Genomic DNA, 25135 nt, shown 5'->3' with positions numbered 1-25135 from the left:
AATTACCAACTTTGGCTTTCCAGACTTTCAGTTGACTGTTCTGAGACAGGTTGTTATTCAGTCATGATGCTGCAAAAGAGGATAATTCACTGTTCTCAGACTGAAAAGAAAATTGCTGGAGGATTCTCAGTGTTCTGCAGAGCTAAGTAAAGCCAAGCACTAATGCTTGAAGATTTTCTTCTACCAGTCCCTCAGAGAACAGGTGATGAGGACAGGGCATTTGACAAGCACTTTTTTTCACTCTGTTTCTCCAGATTTTCTTTCTGTTTGTGGAAAGTGCAGAAGGAAAACAGTAGAACCCTGGCACCATTAAACTCAGCAAGCATTTTGTCACTGAATGTACTGGAGAAAGATTTAATCTCTAATGTTATGAATAAACAACATGGGTTTGGCAGTCATTAAAAGTGGCATATTGAAAGAAATCTAAATGCTAAACAGTCTTGAAACAAAAATACCATAAACCCATAAGGCAAAAGGCATTTGCATAAGTGTTTCTCCTTGAAAAAATGAAGATTTAGGGATGTGTGGGAGAAACTAGTTGTAAAATGAAAAAGGGAGATCCTTAGATTTACTCTAGCTGCAAGAAATTTACTACTTATCTTTAATGCTGAACACATTTCTAGAATACTCTTTAGTCCTTGTAAGTAATGATGTACTGTGCTTCAGCAATTCCAAGAATTGGTTTTTGTCTATTTCTTTCCTTTAATGGAACTAAATCCACTTGATTGCTTTGATAATCTTGATCTCCAAGAAGACCATTCCAAATGTGAGTGTGCTGTGTTTTCATAAACCAGTTAGGAGCTTTTATTGAGACAGATAATTGTGTATACAAGACACAGAGTGAATGCTACACACTTACTCATTTTTTTGTGGATTGTGATTATGCAAATGTATTCAATAAAAAACATTAGTAACTGACATCATTTAAATGAAAGGACAGTAATACCAGTGGATATATATGAATCGATGTAGTTTTGCACATCACTTGGAAAATTGTCTGTAGTAATGCTGGCACTGAAATAGCTTTTTCACATTAAAAAACCATGTTGTAAATCAATGTACTATTTATGTTGTCTGCACTACAGAATCACAGAATCTTAAGGGTTGGAAGGGACCTTGAAAGATCATCTAGTTCAACACCCTGCCAAAGCAGGACCACTTAGAGCAGGTCACACAGGAACTCATCCAGGTGGATTCGGAATGTCTCCAGAGAAGGAGACTCCACAGCTCATCTGGGCAGCTTGTTCCAGTGCTCCCTCACCCTCACAGTGAAGAGGTTTTTCCTTATGTTTCTTTGGAACCTCTTATGTTCCAGCTTACACCCATTGTCCTTTGTCCTATCATTGGCCATCGTTGAGAACAGCCTGGCTCCATCCTCCCGACACCCACCCTTTACATGTTTGTAAACATTAATGAGATCACCCCTCAGTTTCCTCCAAGCTGAAGAGACCCAGCTCCCTCAGCTTTTCATCATAAGGGACATGCTCCACTCCCTTCATAATCTCTGTGGCCCTGTGCTGAACTCTCTCCAGCAGCTCCCTGTCCTTCTTGAACTGAGAGGCCTAGAACTGGACACAATATTCCAGATGTGGTCTTACAAGGATTGAGTAGAGGGGAAGAAGAACCTCTCTCGACCTACTGCCCACACCCCTTCTAATACACCCCAGGATGCCACTGGCCTTCTTGACCATGAGGACACGTTGCTGGCTCATGCTCATCCTGCTGTCCACCAGCACCCTCAGCTCCCTTTCCCCTACACTACTGTCTAAGAGTTTATTCCACAACTTGTACTAGTACAAGGGGTTATTCTTTCTCAGATGCAAGACTCTACACTTGCTCTTGTTGTATTTCATTAGAGGAGGCTGAGGGGAGATTTATTAACATTTACAAATATCTAAATGGTGGGTATCAGGAGGTTATGGGATGAAGCTGGAACACAAAAAGTTTCACTTAAATATAAGAAATATATAAGAAATATATATATATATATATAAGAAATATATATATAAGAAATATATTTCACTGTTCAGGTGAGGGAGCCCTGGCACAGGCTGCCCAGAGGGGCTGTGGAGTCTCCTTCCTTGGAGGTCTTCAAGACCCACCTGGACATGCTCCTATGTGACCTGATCTAAGTGGACCTGCTTCTGCAGTGGGGTTGGATTAGATGATCTCTAAAGGTCCCTTCCAACCCCTACCATTCTATGATTCTATGGTTCTACCTGCCCAACCCCCAGCCTGTCCAGGTCTTCTTGAATGGCAGCACAGCCTTCTGGTGTGTCAGCCACTCCCCCTAGTTTAGTATCATCAGCAAACTTGCTGACAGTGGCCTCTATTCCCTCATCAAAATCACTAAGAAATATATTGAATAGTACTGGTTCCAGCACCAACCCCTGAGGGACTCCACTAGACACAGGCCTCCAACTAGACCCTGCCTTATTGATCACCACTCTCTGCCGCCTTCTCTTCAATCAGTTAACAATCCACTTCACTACCTGATCATCCAGCCCACACCTTCTTAGTTTTGCTGCGAGGATGATGTGGGAGAAGGTGGCAAATGCTTTACTGAAATCAAGATAAACCACCTCCACTGCACCACCACCATCTATCCACCTGGTTACATCTTCATAAAAGGCTATCAGGTTGGTCAAACATGACTTCCCTTTGGTGAAACTGTGTTGACCGGTCCCAACGACCCTCTTGTCCTTTATATGCCTGGAGACAGCACCCAGGATAAGTTGTTCCATCACCTTTCCGGGGATGCAGGTGAGGCTGACCAGTCTGTAGTTACCCAGGTCCTCCTTCTTACCCTTTTTGAAGGCTAGAGTGACATTTGGTTTCTTCCAGTCCTCAGACACCTCTCCGGTTCTCCATGACTTATTAAAGATGACAGAGAGTGGTTTAGCAATGACTTCCACCAGCTCCCTCAGCACCCACAGGTGCATCCCATCAGGGCCCATGGATTTATGCATGATCCTTAACCCAGTCCTCCTCAACCAAACAATATTCCTCCTTTAACCTGGCTTCCTCTGGAGTCTGGGGCTCCAGAAGACAGTCTACAGCAGTAGACTGTAACTGTGGCTTAGAATGAGATGTGGCAGTGATGGATGCAGGTTTAATTTAAATGTTTTTACTCTTCGCACTGGTGGGATAGCAGTATTAACAAGAAATTAACTTAAAAGCCTTAGGGACTGGAATGAAGGCAAGAATAAATATGTGTAGGTGTGGTTGTGCAGACATAAACATAGAAGGAATGAAATTTATTTGTCTGTCTTAGGAGCCTGGCAATTAAATGTGCTGATAGGAGCTGATCACCTTAGGCACTTTATAATCAGTAGAGAAAGACATCAACAGGAGGTGATTCGTATAATTTTAAGACAGTCATTGATGATAGCTCAAAGCTTAGGTCATTTAAATGTTCAAGACTCCAGCTGAATTCACAATGCAAATACTGAATCACATATTGTGGTAATGCATTTTTAGTGGGCCCTATTCTTCAAGCAAGTATAAAAAACTCGGTGTGATAATAAGAAGAAGCATTTGGAGGACACGTTCTAATTTACAGATACACCAAGTTTCATCTGCTAAAAATAAAACTCTCGTTAGCCAAAACTGGACATACAGGTTTAAAGAGTTTCTACTTCATTAGTATTTAGAATAGGATATTAATTCAGCATGTTGGTGCCAACAGTTCACTTCAAAGAATTTGTAGAGGATAAAAGTACACTAGGAGTGTATAGGTTATGATATCCTACAAATAGTTCTTCAGTTTCAGATGCATTTCAGGGCCATAAATGAAGTGATGGCTTTCAGTAAAGGGAAATAAATTTCTCAATACTTGATCTAGTCAAAATCGTATAAACCTCATGCCTATAAAATAGCTAGAATTTCTATATTTTCCTGTTTTTCAGGGATGACTGTATAAATGGAAATATGACTTCATCATATATATTAATGAGACCATTTTTGAAAGTGTTGTAGATCTTCCTTGGAAAAATAAAATCAGATCAATTTTAAAATGAGGAAGCATCTACATTTGCAGAATTTGCATCAATATTGTCAGACTTATATTATTAGTTTGTTTTATCATTTCATTACAGCATCCTTCTTTCCTTGGGTCTTTTATAATTCCTTTGAGAATTATCAAATAAGAATTAAATATTACAAATATAGGACAACAGCATTTTGCTATCAAAGGATATTCCTTTGTTGTTCAAAAAAATGTTTGGTGTTCATATTTTTAAAGAAATCCTTTGAAGTTAACTTCAATAGAAACTCCTACCATACAGACCAGAAGAGATTTAGTTTACTAATTAGCTGCTTCATTTTGATTTAGTATATAGTAAAATCAATTCACAGTTATAGATTTTTTATTAATTAAACTTGTAAAAACAGCTGTGTATGTGCTGATGGCAAACTTTTAACCTGCCTTTTTCTTTTATTTAATTTTCTTTCTTCTGAATTCCCAACTTGATTTAATGTTCTATGTTTTTAAGCAAGTGCTGCACTGATCAGTTGAAGAGCAGGAACCAGAAGTGAGGCTCATGTCAATCCTTATCCTAGAATGAGTTTCACAGCCCATGAATGGCAATTCTCTTATCACTGCTACCCATAGTTCTGTCTCCTACTCTTATAAATACACCCTTAGTTCTCCTTTGCACCTGGTCTGAATTTCTTCCCCTTCTGTGAGGATAAGATTTCTTCATTCCCTCCCCATATACTTTCACATCAGGTAATTATTTCTGAAGTGAAAATTCATTAAGGACATACAGGAATAATTTTTGAAAGGAAGGGTTATAGGGAGAAGAGCACTTTTGAGGGCAAAGGGAGTTATGTATTTCCTTTCCTCTTCTTTAATCAACTTCTTTCTATCCATGTCACTTCTCAGTGTTGAGGACATACCCCAGACCTCATAATTTTCAACCAAAACACCATGCATTACCTGTTGTGTCTTGACACCTTTCTCAGTCTTATTTACTTTGCTGTAATCTCATCCATGTCTAGCAGCATTCAGTGCAGCAGCTCTTAATTAGGTGATGTTAAAACTGTCAGTGTTGCAAATCAGCTCTACCAGCAGCTAAACTGCTCTTCTAGTTTGCTGGATATAAATAAGCAGAAGCTGACATAGCTCCAGCCAGTTGTGATGGTGAAAGGAGCCAAAAAAATGCAGTTATACCCCTCTTCATACAGTCTTCCAGCCTTTGAAATGAGACTCACTAGTGCCTGCATTTGGTGCATGTTGATTTGCCTTTTGAGGGAACTGCTAGGTTTTCTGCCCAAAGTATGCCATGGTTATAAACATTACGCTTATCTTTTTTCCTATGACATCTACATTTTTTCTCGTTCTTAATCCTATTTAGAAAAAACAATCAAAATTATGGAAATAATGTGGGGGCTTCTAAAAGATTCTTTGTGGTTTGGGTTGGTTGTTTTTTTTGGAAGCAGAGTGGAAATATTTTCAAAGGCGGCTGAAATTTGGATTAATGGTGCACATGTTAGGCCTTAGACTATTTCTTGATCTTAGGTCTCTTGTTTTACAAAAATTTCTTAAAATAACTTCTTATTAAAGTGGTAATGTTGAACAATGAACTTGGTGTAAATTACCATTACAATTCACCTCTGTGTGTGGTTGTGAAACTGAAGAGCTATTGTGTTGCTTATTCAGTTACCCAACTAAGTCTGAGTTCAACTAAATTTAGAAAGGTGAGATTCAAAATAACCAGAAGGCTACAGTCTCCTGTATTGAATGACTCCAGCTTCTCCAAGAGATTTACACAACAGGTTTCCTGTGTGATCCAGTCCAAAACCAACCTTAATTTCATGACCTTTTAAGTGGGGAAATAATTGCTTTGTGCAGTCAAAAATGTGCAAATCTTTGTCTTTAGAATCAACTTATCTTTATTCTGAACTATTTCACCCAAGTCAAATTACTTTGAGTTGTCTTTCCATATCCCTTTGTTTAGACAGGTCTACACTGCTCATCCTACCTTAGTGAAGAGGGATATCACAGCTTGACTGCAGTAAAAGTAGTATAGCTGGTAAATTTGGAGAACAGATACTTTGTAAAAAAAATGGAGATACATAGGCAATCACTGCCACTTGCTCTTCAAATTAATAGCAATCAAAATCTCTCATTAGTTGTGCAATTAGCTGTGCAATTATAAATATCTAAAGGGTGGGTGTTAGGAGATTGGGACATCCTTTTTTTCTATAGTAGCTAGCAACAGGACAAGGGGTAATGGGATGAAGCTGGAACATAAAAGCTCCACTTAAATATAAGAAGAAACTATTTCACTGTGAGGGTGAGGGAGCCCAGGCACAGGCTGCCCAGAGGGGTTGTGGAGTCTCCTTCCTTGGAGGTCTTCAAGACCTGCCTAGACATGTTCATATGCGACCTGATCTAGGTGACCCTGCTTCTGCAGGGGGATTGGACTAGATGATCTCTAAAGATCCCTTCCAACCCCTACCATTCTATGATTCTAATCCCCATGCTTAAGGCAATAGACTCTATAAGTTGTCAGCAGTTTCCAGTGTTGTTTTAGTTAGAAAGAAATACTGCAGTGATTCTCTTATGTGTGTTTTATTTGAATTAAAATACCTTCCTAGAAAGTAGATTTTGAGTTTAAGTGCTAAAAGCCTTTTCTTCCTTCTAATTATTCATCTAATCCTTTCTTTAATGGGGCATTTGATTTATTTCAAAGTAATCTCTGTTTTTTTATGTAAGTCAAAAGTTTTAGAGTGTGCTAATTGAATTATGCAAGAAAAATGCAAGGAAAAACTGTTCAAATCAAAAGGTGGAAATTCGGTTAAAATGTTTTATATTAATTTATATCTCCAAATAACTAAGTTTAGAAAAGCTTTTTTTTTTAGAAAAAAAATTAGGCTTTCTGTAGTGTACTAACTTGGGCATGTTCCTTATGTGTCCTGTCATGTACCTGACTAGCTATTTCTAAATGGTCCAAGTCTTGTAGTGTGAAGTGAATTTTTTTTTTTGCCTCTTTCGGGCACACAAAAGTTTAAAAATGATAAAGACCAGAAGCAAAAGTATTTTAAGGGAAGTAGTGTTGCCAGTCTGAACTTTATTGTACACTGTGTTCTCAAGACAAGGGCAGTACATATTAGTAACCAAGAAGATTAATGTACTTTGTTAGGCAAAGTGTTGAATTGTTAATCAATAGAAATAATCAATACAAATGGCCAGTCTGACCCAGGAAAAGATTTTCATTAATTCTAAGTAGAATCATCTTAATTGCCTAAAGCACATATTTGACAGTGTTTAGTTCAGAAGGGACATTATCAAAGAACTGAAGTATTCTACTACTTCTAATGCTTATCAACTACTTCAACTCAACCATACAAGAGCTGTGAAAAAGCACTGAAATTCAGTTCAGCTTTCTAAAGGACGTCGAAGCACACATGCTGTCATAATCATTGTACTAAGCTGCTGTAATAACTAAGACAAGGTAAGAAGCCATATTTGTGTATAAAACTTTTCCATGAAGGAAGATTTTTTTTCTTATTGTCTTTGTCTGGGAAATAAAATATTAGTAAAAAGAAAAGCCACTAAAGAAAATACATCCTTCCTTGAGGAACTGCTTTCTTAGAAATTAATTTTCCAAGTTTTTGTGCCATTTATAAATACTGTGTCATGGTTTAGGCCCATCAGGGAGCAAACACCACGATTAGCCTCGAGTACCGAAGAGGCTGAGAATTGCTCAAGGGCAGGGAGGGCTTAATTGCCGCTTAAGGTCCAGGACAAAACAGACCAGGCCACTCGGTTTGGGGAAGAAAACAGAAAATAATTTAATGCAACATCAACTAAAACATACCCACAAAAACCCAAAACATAACCAAAACGAAACAACACAGAGGAATACGTCAATGAAGAGTCCAACCAGGCTTTTTAAGAACACCTTCTTGCCACCCCTCCCCTCTTCCCGGGATCAGAGCCCTGATCCCGGGGTTTTTACCTTGCCCCCCCCGAACGGTTCAGGGGGGGCAGGCAGTGGGGGTCTCAGTCAGTCTGCTCCCCATAGCTTCTGCCGTTTATCCCTCCTCAGGACGGGTGAACTCCACACCAGTCCTCCCTGCAAGTCCATGGGGTAACTCACACACATGGCAGCCCTGCACGGGCTGCTCCGACGTGCACCCATTCCAAAGGCTGCAGCTCCTCTCTGCCTCTCATGTGGGGCTGCTCTGCGGTGTGCAGGCTCTCCAACACGGCCTGGGCCATGGCCGTCTCCCCACACAGTCCCTCGCCCGTCTGGGCTCACTCACATGGAGCTGCTGGTAACTCTCAGTCCTGCCATGGATCTCCCTAGATTGCAGGGGCACAGTTTGCATTCTCGCCACGGCTTGCAGAAGGGTCTCCGGTCTACTGCTTCTCCTTCCTTCCTCCTTCTCTGGCCGAAGGGTCCGCGTGGTCGCCTCCATCTTGTATCACTCTTCCACCTCCTGACTCGCATTCCAATTCCCGTCCCCTAAATAGTGATGGCAGAGGCGCCAGATTGGCCCAGCCGGGCCGGAGGTGGGTCTGAACCCAGGAGCCAGGGGAGGGTCCGCAAACTCTTTACCGGGTCTTCACTGCAACCCGCTCCCCCTGTTACTAAGCCAAAAGCTGCTCCTTGCTAAACCAGAACATACTGACAGCAAGATGTCCAAAGAGAGAACTCAATGCTTCTATGCTTATATTTTGATGTTAGAAAATAAATTAGAGGGATATATTTTTTGTTGTTTCCGTGTCAAAGAACCCTTGAAGCATTTGGATTGCATCTTTGGTTTTTTCACTTCTTTTGTTATTTTCACTTCTTTAAAGTGAAGAAGAGTGTTCCCCTTCTTTTTAATTTTTCTTTGTTGTCATGAACAACAGCGAAACAACAACTCTTTTCTGTTAAAACATATGTCCTTTCTCAGTATGGAAGAAGCAAGAAGTATTTGGAAATTCAGAATGATTCTTCATCCTTGTACAAGAGGTTGCTGCCAAATATAGGCTCAATTTCTGCTTATCCTGAATTGTTCTGTGTTGTTTGTTTTCTCATGAGCTTAAAAGAACTAGAAGATATGCCCCAAAGTTTTCCTAACGACTGAATTTGTTTCTAGTCTTCCAACTCAGAATTTTGCCCTCTGTCACTTTAAACCAGCAGCAAAACGCCCACATACGTCACTCATAGTGCATGAACACTATTGTGAGGGAAGGTGAGTTAAGGCATATGTGGACAGAATTGAGCTCGAATTGCCTCTGAAGAGCCATTTCTTCTACAAAGTCTATGCTGAATTAGTAGATATTAACTTTTCTATGAGTGTCTTGCTCATGGGAGTTGACACAGCAACTCCCATGAAAATGGATCCAGGCTAAATACTTGACACGATGACTTAAACTGTGGGAGAGTGAAAATGAAAGGGAATAGGCAACATATTTAACTCCTCTCTAGCTCAACTATACCCACCTTGGTTCCTGAGTAATGCCATATCCTGAAAATAATATCATGAATTCTGAAGTGTTTTATGATGATACTGAATGACTACCAGTTGAAGAGTGTGGTGCAATACTTATGTTAATTATCTATTGCCCTTTCAGCTCATGAGCTACTTTTTATAAAAAGAGTCTTCCTTCAATGTTTTCCTTCATATTTATAAAGCAGCTAGTAAATCTACAGTACTATAATAACATAAAAATAAAAATAACACATTTCTAATAAATCGAGAAGTAAAAGGTCAAAACAGAGACAGGGAAAAGGACTGTTTCACATCTGGTTAATAAATGACATTTTAAAGACATAGTTCCTGAATTGAAATGCAAGTGAAAGCGTAAATAGCCTATGGAAGCAATTTCAAGGAGGCATTCCAGGTGAGGTCTTCAAAGGCATAAAATTCAAGGAATTGGTGTTAGTAGAAAATTGTTTGAAGTGAGGCTTCTGGAGTTGTAAAATGTAAAATTTAACAGAAATTTTAAGGCATGGACAATATATTGCAGATAGATCAGACAGATGCCAAATTCTTTCTCTCCTCATTCACCTTCCCTGCAATTTGGGGAAAAATTGAAGCATATGAAATAACCAATTACTTGCCAAAATTATATTTAATGTGTTTCTGAAGGAGTGAGCAATGTATTATTTACCACAACTCATACATGGTACAGCTTTTAAATAATGACAAACAGATTCAGTATTAGAGATGGAACTGCCCTGCTGCACAGTAAGCATGAGGTTACTATGGTTTTTTTTGTATAAAGTGTGTGCATATATTCAATACGACTGAGCACTGAGTCCTGCACTTGGGCCACAACAACCCCGTGCAGTGCTACAGGCTTGGGGAAGAGTGGCTGGGAAGCTGCTCAGAGGAAAAGGACCTGTGAATGTCGATTGACAGGCATCGGAATATGAGCCAACAGTGTGCAGGAAGTGAGTGAAGTCAACATCCCTGGAGGTATTTAAAAGATATATCGATATGGCACTTAAGGACACCATTGGAAGTGTTCAGGGCCAGGATATATGGGGCTTTATGCAAGTGACAACAACCAGAGACACCTGACCATACGGCATGGCAGGAGTGTTGGAAATAAATGATCTTCAAGATCCCTTCGAACCCAAACCTTTCTATGATTTTATGATTCTATGGTCTAGTAGTCGGCTTGGCAGTGTTAGGTATACAGTTGAACTTGATCTTAAAGGTCCTTTCCAACCTAAATGTTTCTGTGATTCTATTATTCTAGATATATGGAGGTATGCATGTGTGTTCATATATACACAAATGTTTTGGAAGTGTTCAAAGTCACTTTGTATAGGGCTTTGAGAAACTTGATGTAGTGAAAGATATTCTCTGCCTATGGCCAAGGGGTTGGGCTAGATGATTGTTAAAGGTTGTCTTCTAATCCAAACCATTCTGTGGTTTTTTATATGTTTATATGTAGTGTATAATATGAACAGTTGGAAGTGTTAAATTCAATCTATACCACTTTCTGAACCTGAAATTAAATGCATTTATCACTTTGCTTTGAAACTAGTCCAGGTACCTAGATTGTCAGTGCTAATTTGCAAATTTAGAACATTATTATGAAAGGAAAAGAACATGGTGACTTTAATTTTTAAACTACTGTGGTGGGAAGGAGTATAGTAATCCACACAGGACAGCTGAGTGATTAATTACACCTTAGTAAAGTACAGGGTCCACTTCAAGCCTATAGCTTAGATGAAGTCACTAGAGATAAACCAAAAATTAATTTGGCCTATTTCACTTCAGGTTTTATGCAGCAATTATTCTGTCTCATGGTATTTTCTGAATTGAACTGTCTTGCAAGGTTTAGGAAAAGATTTAAATTCATATTCATATTGTTTGGGTTCTATTTTGCGTTTCATAGTATGTAGCTTTAAGAAAAATATTGCTGAGGTGATGATATACTTACTAAAAGTTCTAAAATCTGAGGGGAAGGTAACAATCTCTATGCATTATTGTTATCATGAACAATTTAAGTAGTATTTTTAGGTTTCTTTTATGTTGCAGCTGCTGCTCTCCATTTCTGCGAGTCAGATTGCAGTCACTGAAAGGATGCTTACTTCCTCTCTATCTTTTTGCAAAGAAAATGACATATCTGTGCTAGCTGATTTATAAACTGGTGAGGAGGAGTTCCACTTAGTTTCAAAAAAGCCATTATTTCATGGATTTTTAGGGTGGAAAAGTCACCATTTCTCTTTTTGACTGTTCTCTGAGAAGTTTGTTGGGGGAAAAAAGTGACTACTGTAAATAAGAGACATATGAAAGTGTACCCGTACTACTGTTTTATTCTGTTATTGCAGGGTATGAATTAACAGGATGCATCCAGTTTGAAGGGGGCATATACACCTGTTCTTTAGCCCTATATCAGAAATAGGACTTTGTCTATCAAATCTAAGATGTCAGGGGCCTCATCTGGAGTCCTGTGTCCAGTTCTGGGCTCCTCAGCTCAAGAGGGACAGAGAACTTCTGACAAGAGTCCAGCACAGGGCCACCAAGATGATCAGGGGAATGGAACATCTTCATATGAGGAAAGGCTGCAGGAACTGGGGCTGTTTAGTCTGGAGAAGAGGAGACTGAGGGGAGATCTTATTGATATTTACAAATATATAAATGGTGGGTGTCAGGAGGTTGGGGCATCCCTTTTTTCTATAGTAGCTAGCAAAAGGACAAGGGGTAATGGGATGAAGCTGGAACAGAAAAAGTTCCACTTAAATATAAGTAAAAACTATTTCACTGTTCAGGTGAGGGAGCCCTGGCACAGGCTGCCCAGAGGGGTTGTGGAGTCTCCTTCCTTGGAGGTCTTCAAGACCCGCCTGGACATGTTCCTATGAAACCTGATCTAGGCGACTCTGCTTCAGCAGGGGAGTTGGACTAGATGATCTCTAAAGGTCCCTTCCAACCCCTTCCATTCTATGATTCTATGAATTTCTGTCAGTAACTCTTGCCTTTAAAGTCTGGTTATTTGGAAAAGTCATAACTTAAAGTGATTAATTTATCTTCAGTATCTCTATCATTATTTCCACTAATGTACTTCCTAACTGTATTTTCTCATTTTTCCTGTGTTATTGGTTTGAGTTCATTCCTTTGACCAAAATACACTTTGACATTTTTAAGTAGTTCTTTTTCTTTTTTAATCAAAACTTGCCATGCAAAAAGGAAGGAGAGTCTGGTACAATATGACAGGTTCATTAATTGCTTGTGTTTTCAAATATTACAGAGATATTTAGACTATTGCAAGATAGTCTTTAGCAATTGCTGATTTCTGTATTTACACCATAAATAATGAGAAAATGACATTTGCTTTAAAAAAAATGTATTGTTATAGCACAAAAAGCACGAACTTTCTTACATACTGGAACACACCTTTACATGTCCTGATACATTGACATTATTCGGTAGTAGTCCCATTTCCAGCTTATTTTGAGGCTTCATACTAGGAGGCCTTGTAAAAACACATAGTTCTATACAGTGCCTACCTAGAGGAATCTACTTATCAGGTGAGGTAGGAGATGAAAACAGAAGTACAATAAAGAGAAATGGGTAGAATATTTTTTTTAAGCCAGACCACTTTACTGTCTATGCTGCTCTTTCTGCCTGGCCAGTATCACCTCTGCTGCAGACAGATAACATTTATAGAAAGGTTTATAATCCCATATTCTAAAACTTGCAAGGGTTATGATGTTATGTCGCTTTTGGGGAGTGTTCTGCTTCCTTGAATGTCACCATACCTTCTGTATTATCTCCTGTGACCGTAACAGAGGTTCTCTATGCTAAGGTGATCTTAATTAGAGTTCCCAAAGAGATTTTTCAATAGGCTATGGATCGTAAAGAGTCTTTGCATTCATCTCTACTACATTACTCCCCTGAGAGGTTTTTGAGACATCATAGAGACTGTTAAAGCAAATCTCTATATCCTACACTGGTAAAGAATCACCCTATTCTTATTGCACTGGGACATGCAGCCTGCATTGGAAAGCTGAGACTGCCATCAGTACAGTTAATGACATCTGAACTGAGATCATAGAATCATAGAATCATAGAGTGGAAGGGGTTGGAAGGGACCTATAGAAATCATCTAGTCCAACCCCCCTGCAGAAGCAGGTCCACCTAGATCAGGTCGCATAGGAACACGTCCAAGCAGGTCTTGAAGACCTCCAAGGAAGGAGACTCCACAGCCCCTCTGGGCAGCCTGTGTGTGCCAGGGCTCCCTCACTCTCACAGTGAAATAGTTTTTTCTTATATTTAAGTGGAACTTTTTGTGTTCCAGCTTCATCCCATTACCCCTTGTCCTGTTGCTAGATACAATAGAAAAAAGGGATGCCTAACTTATCTTCTTTGCAGTGTCTAAAAACCACCCCTTGCAGCGTCTTTAATTAAAAACTCTCCCTTCACCTTGTGTACTCAATGAAATTGTGTTACTGAAATTCATCTAGCATGTGGAAGTTCCTCTCAAATGCAATAGAAGTTATCTCAGATTTACAATGTTTTTTAATGCCCCACACTGATATATAACTGCATCAGTGTAAGATATTAAAAAGCCTGTTCCCTTAAAATTTGTAGTTAATGCTTAATTATTTTCAGAAATGTTCAGATTGCAGAGCACGAGAATAATTTGCTAAATTCTCCTTACAAGCATATCTTTGTCAGGCAGTCATAAAGTAAGTTGAAAGCAAAATGGTTTATAGAAAATTAGTTACACAGCTTGTAAAATGCTCTACAATGTTCTGCAAACAAAAGGGAAAATTTCCTGCGATTTCACAGTTTTGTACTTGCTTAGATGGCCATTAACCAGCAAGATGAAAATCAAATTTATCCTATTCATGCTATGAATTATCTATGATTAGCAGTGTATAGAATGTGATTTTCTAAAGCTTCTTTCATAGTCAAGGTATCTTCAAGCGCCTTAAAAAAAGCCAACAAAATAAACACCACAATTATACTAAACCTGTATGGGATCAAAAAACTGACCTTTTTCCTTGGACTGATATTCAATCTTTTCTTAGTGTTGCTTAGAAATCTTATTGCATAGAATCTCCAAATCAAGTTTTCTTTACTATTTCTAGTCATCTTCCAGGATCGGTACCTTATAGTAATTTTGAAGGCATGTGATGTCTCCTGTTTTTAATATCAAATCCAAATTGGCTAGCACTTTGAGTGACTGTTTCCAGTGTTATTTTCTTAGAGATATGCATATTTTCTTAGAGATAAGCATGCAACTTAAACTGGTCTTGTATAAAACCTATGATTTGTCTATATGTATTCAGAAGTTGTGGTCCAAGCTCTGAAGAAATTTCAAAACAAGAGAAGAGATAATTTGCTCACAAAGCATTTCATCTTTTATTTGACTCACTGTTTTCTGTGCTGCTGTAATGCACCTGAGTCATGCTTTGTTTGCTCTTCTGAACAAGGACTCTGTGTTCTCTTGATACTTGGATGACCCCAGATAATGGGACCTTAAGAAATCATGAGGTACTGTAAGACTTGCAATGTGGTTACAGAATGTACCATCACCACAGGTCATGGTGGTGCTGCATGCTGAATTAAGCTGGGAATCATATTCACTTTCATAACACATGATCTAGGCTGCAACAGACCCATAAGTAAAAAAGACTGGAGTAGCACAAATATAACCCTTTCAGTTGTTGGAACTATTTTAAAACATCACTCAACTCACACATCTAAACTACATTAACAAATCAAAATCTATTTGAACTATCAGAGAGGATGATCTTTTAGTAGATATGTGTAGACATGAGTACAAGTAACCTACAAGCTCATCATAACAGTAGGTAGAAAATTAACTACAATAAGCATATAGACTACAATTAACTACAATAAGCATAAGGTCTTTCAATAGCTGCATCTGGAAGCTTGGCTGGAATCTTTCAGCTGGACCTAGCTTCATAGGGCAAATGGCAAAAGCTAATGAAGACATAAGCTGTCTTCCTGAACCATCCTGTTAAGACATGGAGGAGGAGATGCTATTGTTTTATGAGATGTTGAAGTATGTCTAAAACATAAAGAATTACAAGTACAACTGTGTTTTTCCTACAGCTGTATGTTGGTGAACACGCAATTCAAGATGATCAAAACTGGGGAAAAAACTACTTACCTGTATAGTGATTATCAAAGTCTTTTAGTTAAATTATGTTTACACTGTTCACTAATTGATTTGGTACTTTGGAAAGCTACCCTGCCAGTTTGACAATTATGCACTCTAAGCTTTTCACACACTAAATGGCCAAAATAAGCAGAGCTTTTCTGCATAATCCTCACCATGTCTTGCTCAGTACTAATAAGCTTGAGGCCTGTGTCAGTAATTTTTTATTCTTCATGCCAATTTGTCTTTTTTTTTTTTCTTTTCTTAAACTATCACAGACAGAATTAAGTATTGTCAAATGCAGTCTGAATTTCTGTGGGTCTGAACGAAACCATGGAGTCCTTTCAAGACATCTCTTTCAAGGTTTCACGTTATAATATTGAACATTACCACTTGGTCAGTTGGCCAAGAACACATGGCTCATGTTCTGTTATTATTAAGTCTTTCAGTCTCTAGAAGTTTGCAACACTTAGCATCTTGCTCGGTAAGCATATCCATTACAGACTTAGAACAAAACTCCCGTAAAAAGGATGGTAGTACAAGAAACGACCCAATTCACATAACAACCTCCAAAAAGGATTTAGCATCAGGAAGCTGTAGTTTCATCTTTAGTTTGCTTAGTGACTGCATTGTGATTGAACCACTACTTTCCCAAACCAAAGTCTCTGTATGGCTCTGGCTGTGTAAGATGGCAGCTGCTGTGGATTTTCTCCAGGCAGTGAGCTGACAAAGACTAATTTATGTCACTCATCCTTCCTCTGCCATGCAGGAAGGAAGAAGTAGTATTAAAGCAATGTACCCCATTCTGATACTCCTGGCTTTAGGCCGTTCATAGTAATGTTCATAAGACTAAGTGACCCAGGTAGTCTCCACTTGTCAACAATTACAGTGTTATTGCTTACTCTTTTGGATGAATCCAAGATATTATGTATAATTTTCATTTAGAGTTCCTCAGCTGTACCAAGCACATTCCTAATGTTAAATAAATGAGTAATGTTTTGGAAGTCTTTTCTGTTGTTATGAAATTCCCACCTGGGCACAAAGAAAATCCTCAACTCCTTTGTGATTTTCAAAACACTGAAATAATTTGGATCATTAATTGTTTGTTATGCATTGCATTCAATGCACTGTGCCATCCACTTTTTTTCACAGTGTCTGATACACTAAGTGTCTCCACCCTGTGTGAAGCCAGGTGTCAGCATTAGAAGTGATTCATACTAAATGTAGGAAATTCTTCACTGTTGTAGTTGATTGATAACAACAACAGGGTATTTCATTTGAGACTGCTTCAACACCGCTAATCTTAACTCCAATTTAATATTAGATACAATTTTCCCATCATGCGTCTGTCTGACAGCAACATCAGAAGATTTCTTTCATTTTATTCCTACACAGTATAAAAAACACACATCCAAGGGCTGAAAAAGGTCAGTAAATTAAACAGGAACAAAAACAGGCATTATTTCCCTTCTTTTGACTTTGCACAGAAAATTTTCCATGAATGTGTGCTCTGAAAAGGACTGCAATTCATACAGCACCCTGCTGATCTGGTGATCCAGAATGATTTTTGAGGCTTGGGCAAGTGCTGTGGCTTTTGTCTAGACTTTGTCTGAACACAGGAATGTGTAAAGAGATGGTGAGCTCTTATGGGCAAACATGGTGTCCAAAAGTATGGACTGTAAGAGAAAGTATTGCATGTATGAACATGTCCCTTTTTTCTATAGTAGCTAGCAACAGGACAAGGGGGGATAAAGCTGGAACACAAAAAGGTCCACTTAAATATAAGAAAAAACTATTTCACTGTTCAGGTGAGGGAGCCCTGGCACAGGTTGCCCAGAGGGGTTGTGGAGTCTCCTTCCTTGGAGGTCTTCAAGACCCACCTGGACATGTCCCTATGCAACCTGATCTAGGTGACCCTGCTTCTGCAGAGGAGGTGGACTAGATGATTTCTAAAGGTCCCTTCCAACCCCTACCATTCTATGACTCTATGATATATACCAAAGAGGTATTACTACTGTATTACCATATTGCTTCCCTGTTGTTTTCTGTGAAGAGGAAGAAAAGTGCATTTTACAGCCTCACTCACTGGTTTCTTTTAGCAAGTCTATTCACAACTGAGGCAGAATATTTCATTACTATGAAGGAAATTTTGACACTATTAAAAATGCAGTGTAAAACATGCAAAGAGACTATCTGTTTAGAACATGTGGGAAATAGAAAGGTAACAGATATGATGCTACTTGGTTTGAATCACACCACTTTCAAAAGTGCATGATTTATGTCAGTAGCCCTAACTTTAATTATTGTATTCTTATAGCTTGCATTGTGGATTAAAAATAAAAGCAAGGTCTCATTTAGCCATGCTCTTGGTGACTTCACTGTGCTTTGGGCACTGTAACTAATTCATATTTGTTCTGTAAATTTCTGACTGTCAGGTTTTATCTCCTAAACCTCCCTTTCTAGACAGGAATGTACAACCATTTTATGCCACTAGGGTCAAAAGGAAGCCAGCTTGCATGAGGACGGTAGAGCTATCGTGTCTGCAATGCTATTGGTGATCTCACAAAAAGTCAAAATGTTAAGAGACAAGATACAGTACTATTAGCTGAATGCTTGTAAATGTGCTTAGTCTCCATTGAACTTTGATTTAAGCAAACTGCCTTAAAACACCAGTAGAATTCAACAGGAGATTAATTCTTCTGTAGGCAGGTACAAACCTTTGCTAAAAGCCTGAAGTGCTAGTGCTTCCAGTCTCAGATACATACCATATTATGTTCAAATCTGATCACCAAAAACCCAATAGTAGCTTGGTCAAGACCCTGATCTGCAGGCAGGGTTGAAGACGACAGGTAAATGAAGACAATTTCTACCAAGTTAACAATCCCAGTCCACTAAAGACTGAGACAGTATTATACAACTTGATATGTGAATTTTCTAACACAATCATAGAATCATAGGATTGTTTTGGCTGGAAAAGACCTTTAAGATCATCGAGTTCAGCCTTTGTCCCAATCCTATCAACCACTAGAACATTTCCCTAGGTACAACATCCAACCATGTCTTAAACACTTCCAGGGATGGTGACTCCACCACCTCCCTAGACAGGCCATTTTAATGCCTGACAACCCTTTCAATAAAGAAAATCCTCCTCACATCCAGCCTGAACCTCACTTGGCACAACTTGAGGCTGTTTCCTCTTGTTATCATAGAATCACGGAATGGTAGGGGTTGGAAGAGATCTTTAGAAATCTAGTCCAACCCCCCTGCAGAAGCAAGTTCACCTAGATCAGGTCGCATAGGAACATGTCCAGGTGGGTCTGGAAGACCTCCAAGGGAGGAGACTCCACAACCCCTCTGGGCAGCCTGTGCCAGGGCTCCCTCACCCTCATAGTAAAATAGCTTTTTCTTATATTTAAGTGGAACATTTTGTGTTCCAGCTTCATCCCATTACCCCTTGTCCTGTTGCTAGATACTGTAGAAAAAGAGATGTCCTAACCTCCTGACACCCACCCTTTAGATATTTGTAAATGTTAATAAGTTCTCCTCTCAGTCTCCTCTTCTCTAGACCAAACAGCCCCAGTTCCCACAGCCTTTCCTCATATGAAAGATGTTCCATTTCCCTGATCATCTTGGTGGCCTGACCCCTGCAGCTTCCTTTCAGGTAGTTGTAGAGAGCGATAAGGTCTCTCCTGAGCCATCTTTCTGTATTACTTGTGAAAGATTTTTTTAAAATACTGGTATTAGTGACCCTTCCAAGGTGGTAAAGTAGCACTACTTGTTCGACTCCAGTTTCTTCTTATACAGCTGTGGCTAGCTCAGTGAGGGGAGTGGTTAAGGGTATTTTTCAGAGTAAGTCATAACTCCACACTCTTTGTGGTGGAGGCCTAGAAGTTAGTTCTTTGAACTTCTGGCATGCCTCTTACCACTACCCTTTTGGCAGCTCTTGAATGTAAGCTGCTAGCCACTGCTGCATGCCTCCATTTCACTATTTTCCTGTGGGATTGCAGCAGCAGGGACACAAAGTATTAAGTGCACAGATATGTGAATTATCTGTGAAGTACTTCACAGTTCATTGCCCCAGATGTGCATATCTACATCTAGTAGATATCTTTATACTCTTAGGCAAGAGTTTGACATGAGATTAATCCCTTATTATTATCTTTCTTGAGCAAAAGCAATGAACAAGAAAAAAATGATATTACTTGTTCCTGAACAATAAGGCATTAAGATCTGCATGATTAAACCATAATGAAGGTGTGTTAACCAACGGCAACTGAGTAGACAGAGTATAGTTTGTTCTTGAAAAACATACTAAAGTAGTGGATATCATATTAAATGACAAACCTTCAGCAAGAAGTCAATTGGCAAATAAAAACCAAAAAATTAGAAAAAACCCATCTCACATCTATAAACCAATTGAAGCAATATATTAGAATATATTTTAAGGAGCAACAAATTAGAATCATGTAAAGTAGCTTTATCAAAACATATTACAGCTGATTATGTTTTGACAGTGTAACAAAGCTTTATAATGCATGTGATTTGACTCATTTTGATGATAAAATATTCTTTTTCTTTTGCAGAAAATGATGAGGTCATCCGTATTTCATATGTTCATACTAAGCATGGTGGCTGTAGATGTGATTGTTGCTGCTAGTAACTACTACAAAGGAGAAAATTTCAAGAGACAATATGATGAATTTTACCTTGCTGAGGTGAGTGTGCTGAAATGAGTATCTGGATATTCTTCAAGATAAGCTAAATCAGAAAATGTGAATGTCAAGCACATTTTAGTATGCAATTTTTTTTATTCCCTTAAGCATTTTGAGAATTCTTTGCTAACTTGTTCAAGTTCCTCTGTCTGACAATGGCTGACAGCCCTATCTTACAACCTTTTGAAAGGTAATTTCCTCAAACAAAATGTCAGCGGTAATGAGCTGAGGCTTAAGTATAACATCTGCAGGCAATGCATGGCTGCTGAATTGCTATCTTTCTCCAGCAGGAGTGTAACATCCAGAAGAGTTTAGTTTTAAAAAAATGACAACATACTGACTTTATAAAGAACATAGTACTTCTTCCTAAATCCTCTTTATTCGACATAAACTTAGCTGCAAGAAGGTCCTTAAGCATAACCAAAATAGTGTTGCAAATAGCCTGGCTTCAGCAGCCTCCCAAGTACACTGCGAAAGAAACAAAATGCTCCAGTCGTTAATTTGGTGAAGGAAGAGGCTGTGCTCCTGAACCAGTGAAGTGGAGGTAAAAGGTTTCTTTACAAGTGAAATTCTGGCAGAGAGCCTGCTTGACTCATGTTGTAGTTTAAACCCAGGTGGCAACGAAATGCCATCCAGCTGTTCACTCACTCCCCTTCCCTTCCTCCCCACATCTCCTGTAGGATGGGAAGAGGAATCGGAACAGAAAATCACCACTTGTGGGTTAAGATAAAAACAAACGTAATAACTATACTAAAAATATAATAACAGTAAGAAGAATAAAATAGAATAATAGTATACAAGAGAAACAAAACCCAAGAAAAGACTAGTGATGCCCAGTGCAGCTGCTCACCACCCACTGATCGATGCTCAAGCAGCGATCTGTCCCTCCTGGCCAACTCTCCCCAGTTTCTATACTGGAAATGGCGTCCTATGATACCGAACAGCCCTATGGGACATCACTTTGACTAGTTCAGGTCAGCTGTCTTGGCCATGTTCCCCCCTAGCTTCCTTTACACACACTGCCCTCTCCCCACACCCCCCACTCCAAGTCTATTCACTGTCAGACCTGAGTGAGTAGCAGAAATTACGTTGATACTTGCAAGCACTGTTCAGCAGTAACCAAAACATCCCTGTGTTATCAACATTCTCTTCAGTGTAAACCCAAAATATAGCCCCCTAGCAGCTACTAGGAAGAAAATTAACTCTATCCCAGTCAAACCCAGGAGAGTCGTTAGCTGGTCAAGGATTTTACTGTAGAGCATGCACTAGCAAAACCCTAGAACTTTGCCCATATGTCTTTTTGCTACTGTTTAATTTAGTTTTTAAAAAAGAATGTAAGTCTTTGGTATTAATGTACAGGCATAGCTTCAGAGATACTTGTTTTTCCTGAATCAAGAGTGAAATCAATAATGTAGCATTCTTTCTTAAAAATACTTACTTCCAAGGGCACTGTGAATAGTCACTATATCTGGGTAAAAAGCCATGAACACTGAAATTCACTGAGATCAATTCTCTGAGAGCACTGATGATGGTTGCCCAGATTGGGCACGTCTAGCTTTATGGAAACTGCAGTTTCCCTGTCTTCAATAATTACACAGTCTTTTGGAGCCAAAGGGGATATTGTTAGGCTAGACTGCATGATAGCAGTATATTTCCCGTGATTCCTTTGCCGTTGCTATTGCCTTGTTGGCAATCAGGATACCAGTGGCAGAGGTCATAAGTCAAAATGTTTGATGATTTGTGGTTTTAAATGTCTAAATACATTTGAGAGTCAGACTCAAATGCCTAAGTTTAAACTCTTTATTCCATAACATTATGATGCTTTATGAATTTCCCAATTTAAGGGATGTTGATTTGATACCTCTTTTTATTATTATTATTATTATTATTTATCATAGTTTTGGAATTTGTATCCAATGTCTTAAAATATTAGGAATCTGGGATTTCACCAGTTACAGAACAAAAATGAAAGCAAAGAACAGTTAAAGGTATCACCAAAATCTAGATCCTCAAAAAAATGCAGATTGTGGAGACATCAGTGCTGTATCATGCTCTTTGGTCTTTCATGCCAGTAGAGATAGCTGTAGTTTGTATGAACAACATACAATTGTTGGCCAAGTCAACAACTGCAGGAGTAATTGTGAAATGTATTACCTTTATTTCATTTGAAGTTATATGAAGAACAACATAAATGTGAAAGAGGATGACCTGGAAAAAGAGATAAGAATAAAACCAAAAAAGCTGGATTCTCTTATGACACCCTCCACAGATATAAGGATAGAAATTATGACAGGCAAACTGATTTTAATCCCTGTTGTGGTTTAAATTGGCCGACAGCTCAGCTCCACACATCTGCTCACTTGCACTCCCCTAGTGGGATGGGGAGAGAGCCAGGATAAGTGTGACACAACTCAGGGAGTGAGACAAAGACAGTTTATTAGGTAAAGCAAAAGCTGTGTACAAAATTAAACCAACATAAGGAGTTCATTCATCGCTTCCCATAGACAGGCATGTGTCCAGCTATCCCCAGGAGAGTAGGGCTCCAGCATGCATGATGGTGACTTTGGAAGACAAGCATCATAGCTCTGAATTTCTACCTCTTCTCCACAGTTCTTATTGCTGAGCATAAGGTCATATGGTCTGGGACATCCCTTTAGTCAATTGGGGTTAGCTATCCTGGCTTTGTCCCCTCCCAACTCCTTTTCCCTCCCCAGCCCACTCACTGGTGAGGTGATGTGAAAAGCAGAAAAGGCCTTGATCCTATGTAAGCACTGCTCAGCAGTAACCAGAACATCCCTGTGTTATTGACACTGTTTTTATCACAAAACCAAACAGCACCATAGAAACTACAATGAAGAAAATTAACTCTATCCCAGAAAAAATCAGCACAATATCGTAGGCTGGAAAAAATTAAGTCAGCATTAAAGCCTGAGACCATGAACTTGTCATGGTAGGCATTTTTGCTTTATGCTGAGGATACAGCAAGTGGAGCCTAGATTCTTAACAAAATAACATTAATTATATTTATATTCAAAATAGGAAATGCTGCAAGTGCTATTTCTATTTTGGCAGTGAATATATAGTATAATTATGCTTTTATTAATCAGTGCTAGAAATACTCTTCAACATCTATTTCAAGAGCAGAGTTTGGGGTTTTTTTCCCAACAGAACTACTTGCCAGGGTTTAATAATTCAATGAGTATGTCATGTAATATGTTATCATTCTATCCTATAAGCAATGTCCAATTTTCTTTAAAGGTATATATTTCTGTCTCTGCATAAGTTAGATTATTGATTTATTACTGGCCTTGGGCTACTGGCAAAAGTTAATATTGTTGAAGGAAGCATTAGTACCATAAAGCTTCCAGGTTTATGAATGAGAGGCAGCCCTCAGAGAAGCAGCCCATTCCTGGTAGCTCTTCTTTGGCTTCCCCAAAGCAAAACTGGTGGCCTAGTGGGGAGTGGCTGCTCATATGTTACACCTGCTTTTTCTCCATGGTTCTGCCATGGTTTCTTATATGAATTTGCTGTCTCCTTTCTACAGCAAAGGAGTGAATTCAGCTTAAAAAATCGTATTACATTTCTTACCTAACAAAAAGTTCTAGTCAGATACTCTGAATTTTCTCCTGTAATTAATTACGAGGAAGGAAAAAAATACAAGCTCTGTCAGCAGGAAGACAGGTGTATAAATGTAATCAGATGTTATGCAAACCATTTGATACATTTTTAAGTGCTAGTCATTTGAATTCATTTGACAAGCATGTAAAATGCAAATGATCCCGCCCACACATTTTTAGAATAAATTAAAATACACTTAACATCATATTTGTTAGCCTTATCCTAATAGGAAGCCTATGTGCTCTGAAGTATGTATGTGTGTATTTAAACTGTATTGTTATTCCACCTGCTCTAAAGCTGAATTCCAGCTGGTTTCTACCCACTGTTCCATTTTTCCATTGATTCCCCTTGTTCTTTTAGGACTCAGATGTATTTTCATGAAAAGTGAGCTTTAGTTCTAAGATTTTTTGATTAAACATTTCCCTTGTATTGTAGGTAGAGATTTTAATGTAAAGAGGTAGTCTCTTCAAACTTGGCTCATTGTTCTCCTTGAGCTACTTGGGATACCAGAATGAGGGCTGAAAAACTGGCCAGATACATTTGAGAATATGAGCATGAAAGTGTGTCAACACTGTGTATGACTGAAAGCATACAAATACTTATTAGCAATATTTCTTTCTTAATGTGAAGAAATTTCTTGAGTGCTGTGAAACATTTTTCCTTGATTTAATCATTCGGAGGACATTTGAGGCCTGGTAACTGTTTTGCATGCCTTGAGGAAGCCACAGAACAGTGCTGGTAGCACTGCTCATAAACACCCGTGTGGACTAGGGCAATAAACATAGGACATAAATGTCAGTGCTTAACTTTCATCTACACTCCTGCTTGTGACAGTCCTGAACACATAAAATAGGTAAAATTTTATTTACCTGCCTCACAAAACCCCCTTTTCATGTTGATAAATATATTTTTGATGGACCAGAGAATTTAAATTTGAAATAACAGAAGTACTCAAGGCAGCATCCCAGAGATTGTTACTGTCAGACTCAGGATTAAAATCTTAGCCTTTAGGTTTGCTATCCCCTGCCAAATCCAGTAAACTTTATGGCCCACAGTCAATTAATCTCTCCATCTTGAAAGACTAATAATGCTTTATTCAAAGGCGGTTTGAGTTGTGTTTTGTTATGTTTACATGACACTTCGGAAGTATTACTTATATATAGATGCCACTTAAATGTTCTTTCAGTGTCTCTTTTAAGCCCCAAATTATGTAGAG

At 38.8% G+C, this 25135-nt stretch overlaps 1 protein-coding gene across 2 annotated transcripts in view; it reads left to right on the top strand.

Annotated features, from left to right (window-relative positions):
* The window catches only part of NALCN (sodium leak channel, non-selective), a 218647-nt gene that overhangs the window by 93000 nt on the left and 100512 nt on the right, over positions 1-25135 (top strand). For both annotated transcript variants that reach the window (XM_062020546.1, XM_062020545.1), the window contains one exon: positions 20173-20304. In XM_062020546.1, the coding sequence (XP_061876530.1) occupies positions 20173-20304 (132 nt within the window). The remainder of the gene's footprint in view (positions 1-20172; positions 20305-25135) is intronic.

This window comes from Colius striatus, chromosome 1, assembly GCF_028858725.1.
Source record: "Colius striatus isolate bColStr4 chromosome 1, bColStr4.1.hap1, whole genome shotgun sequence".
NCBI lineage: Eukaryota > Metazoa > Chordata > Aves > Coliiformes > Coliidae > Colius > Colius striatus.
This window is presented reverse-complemented; position numbering and strand designations above follow the sequence as displayed.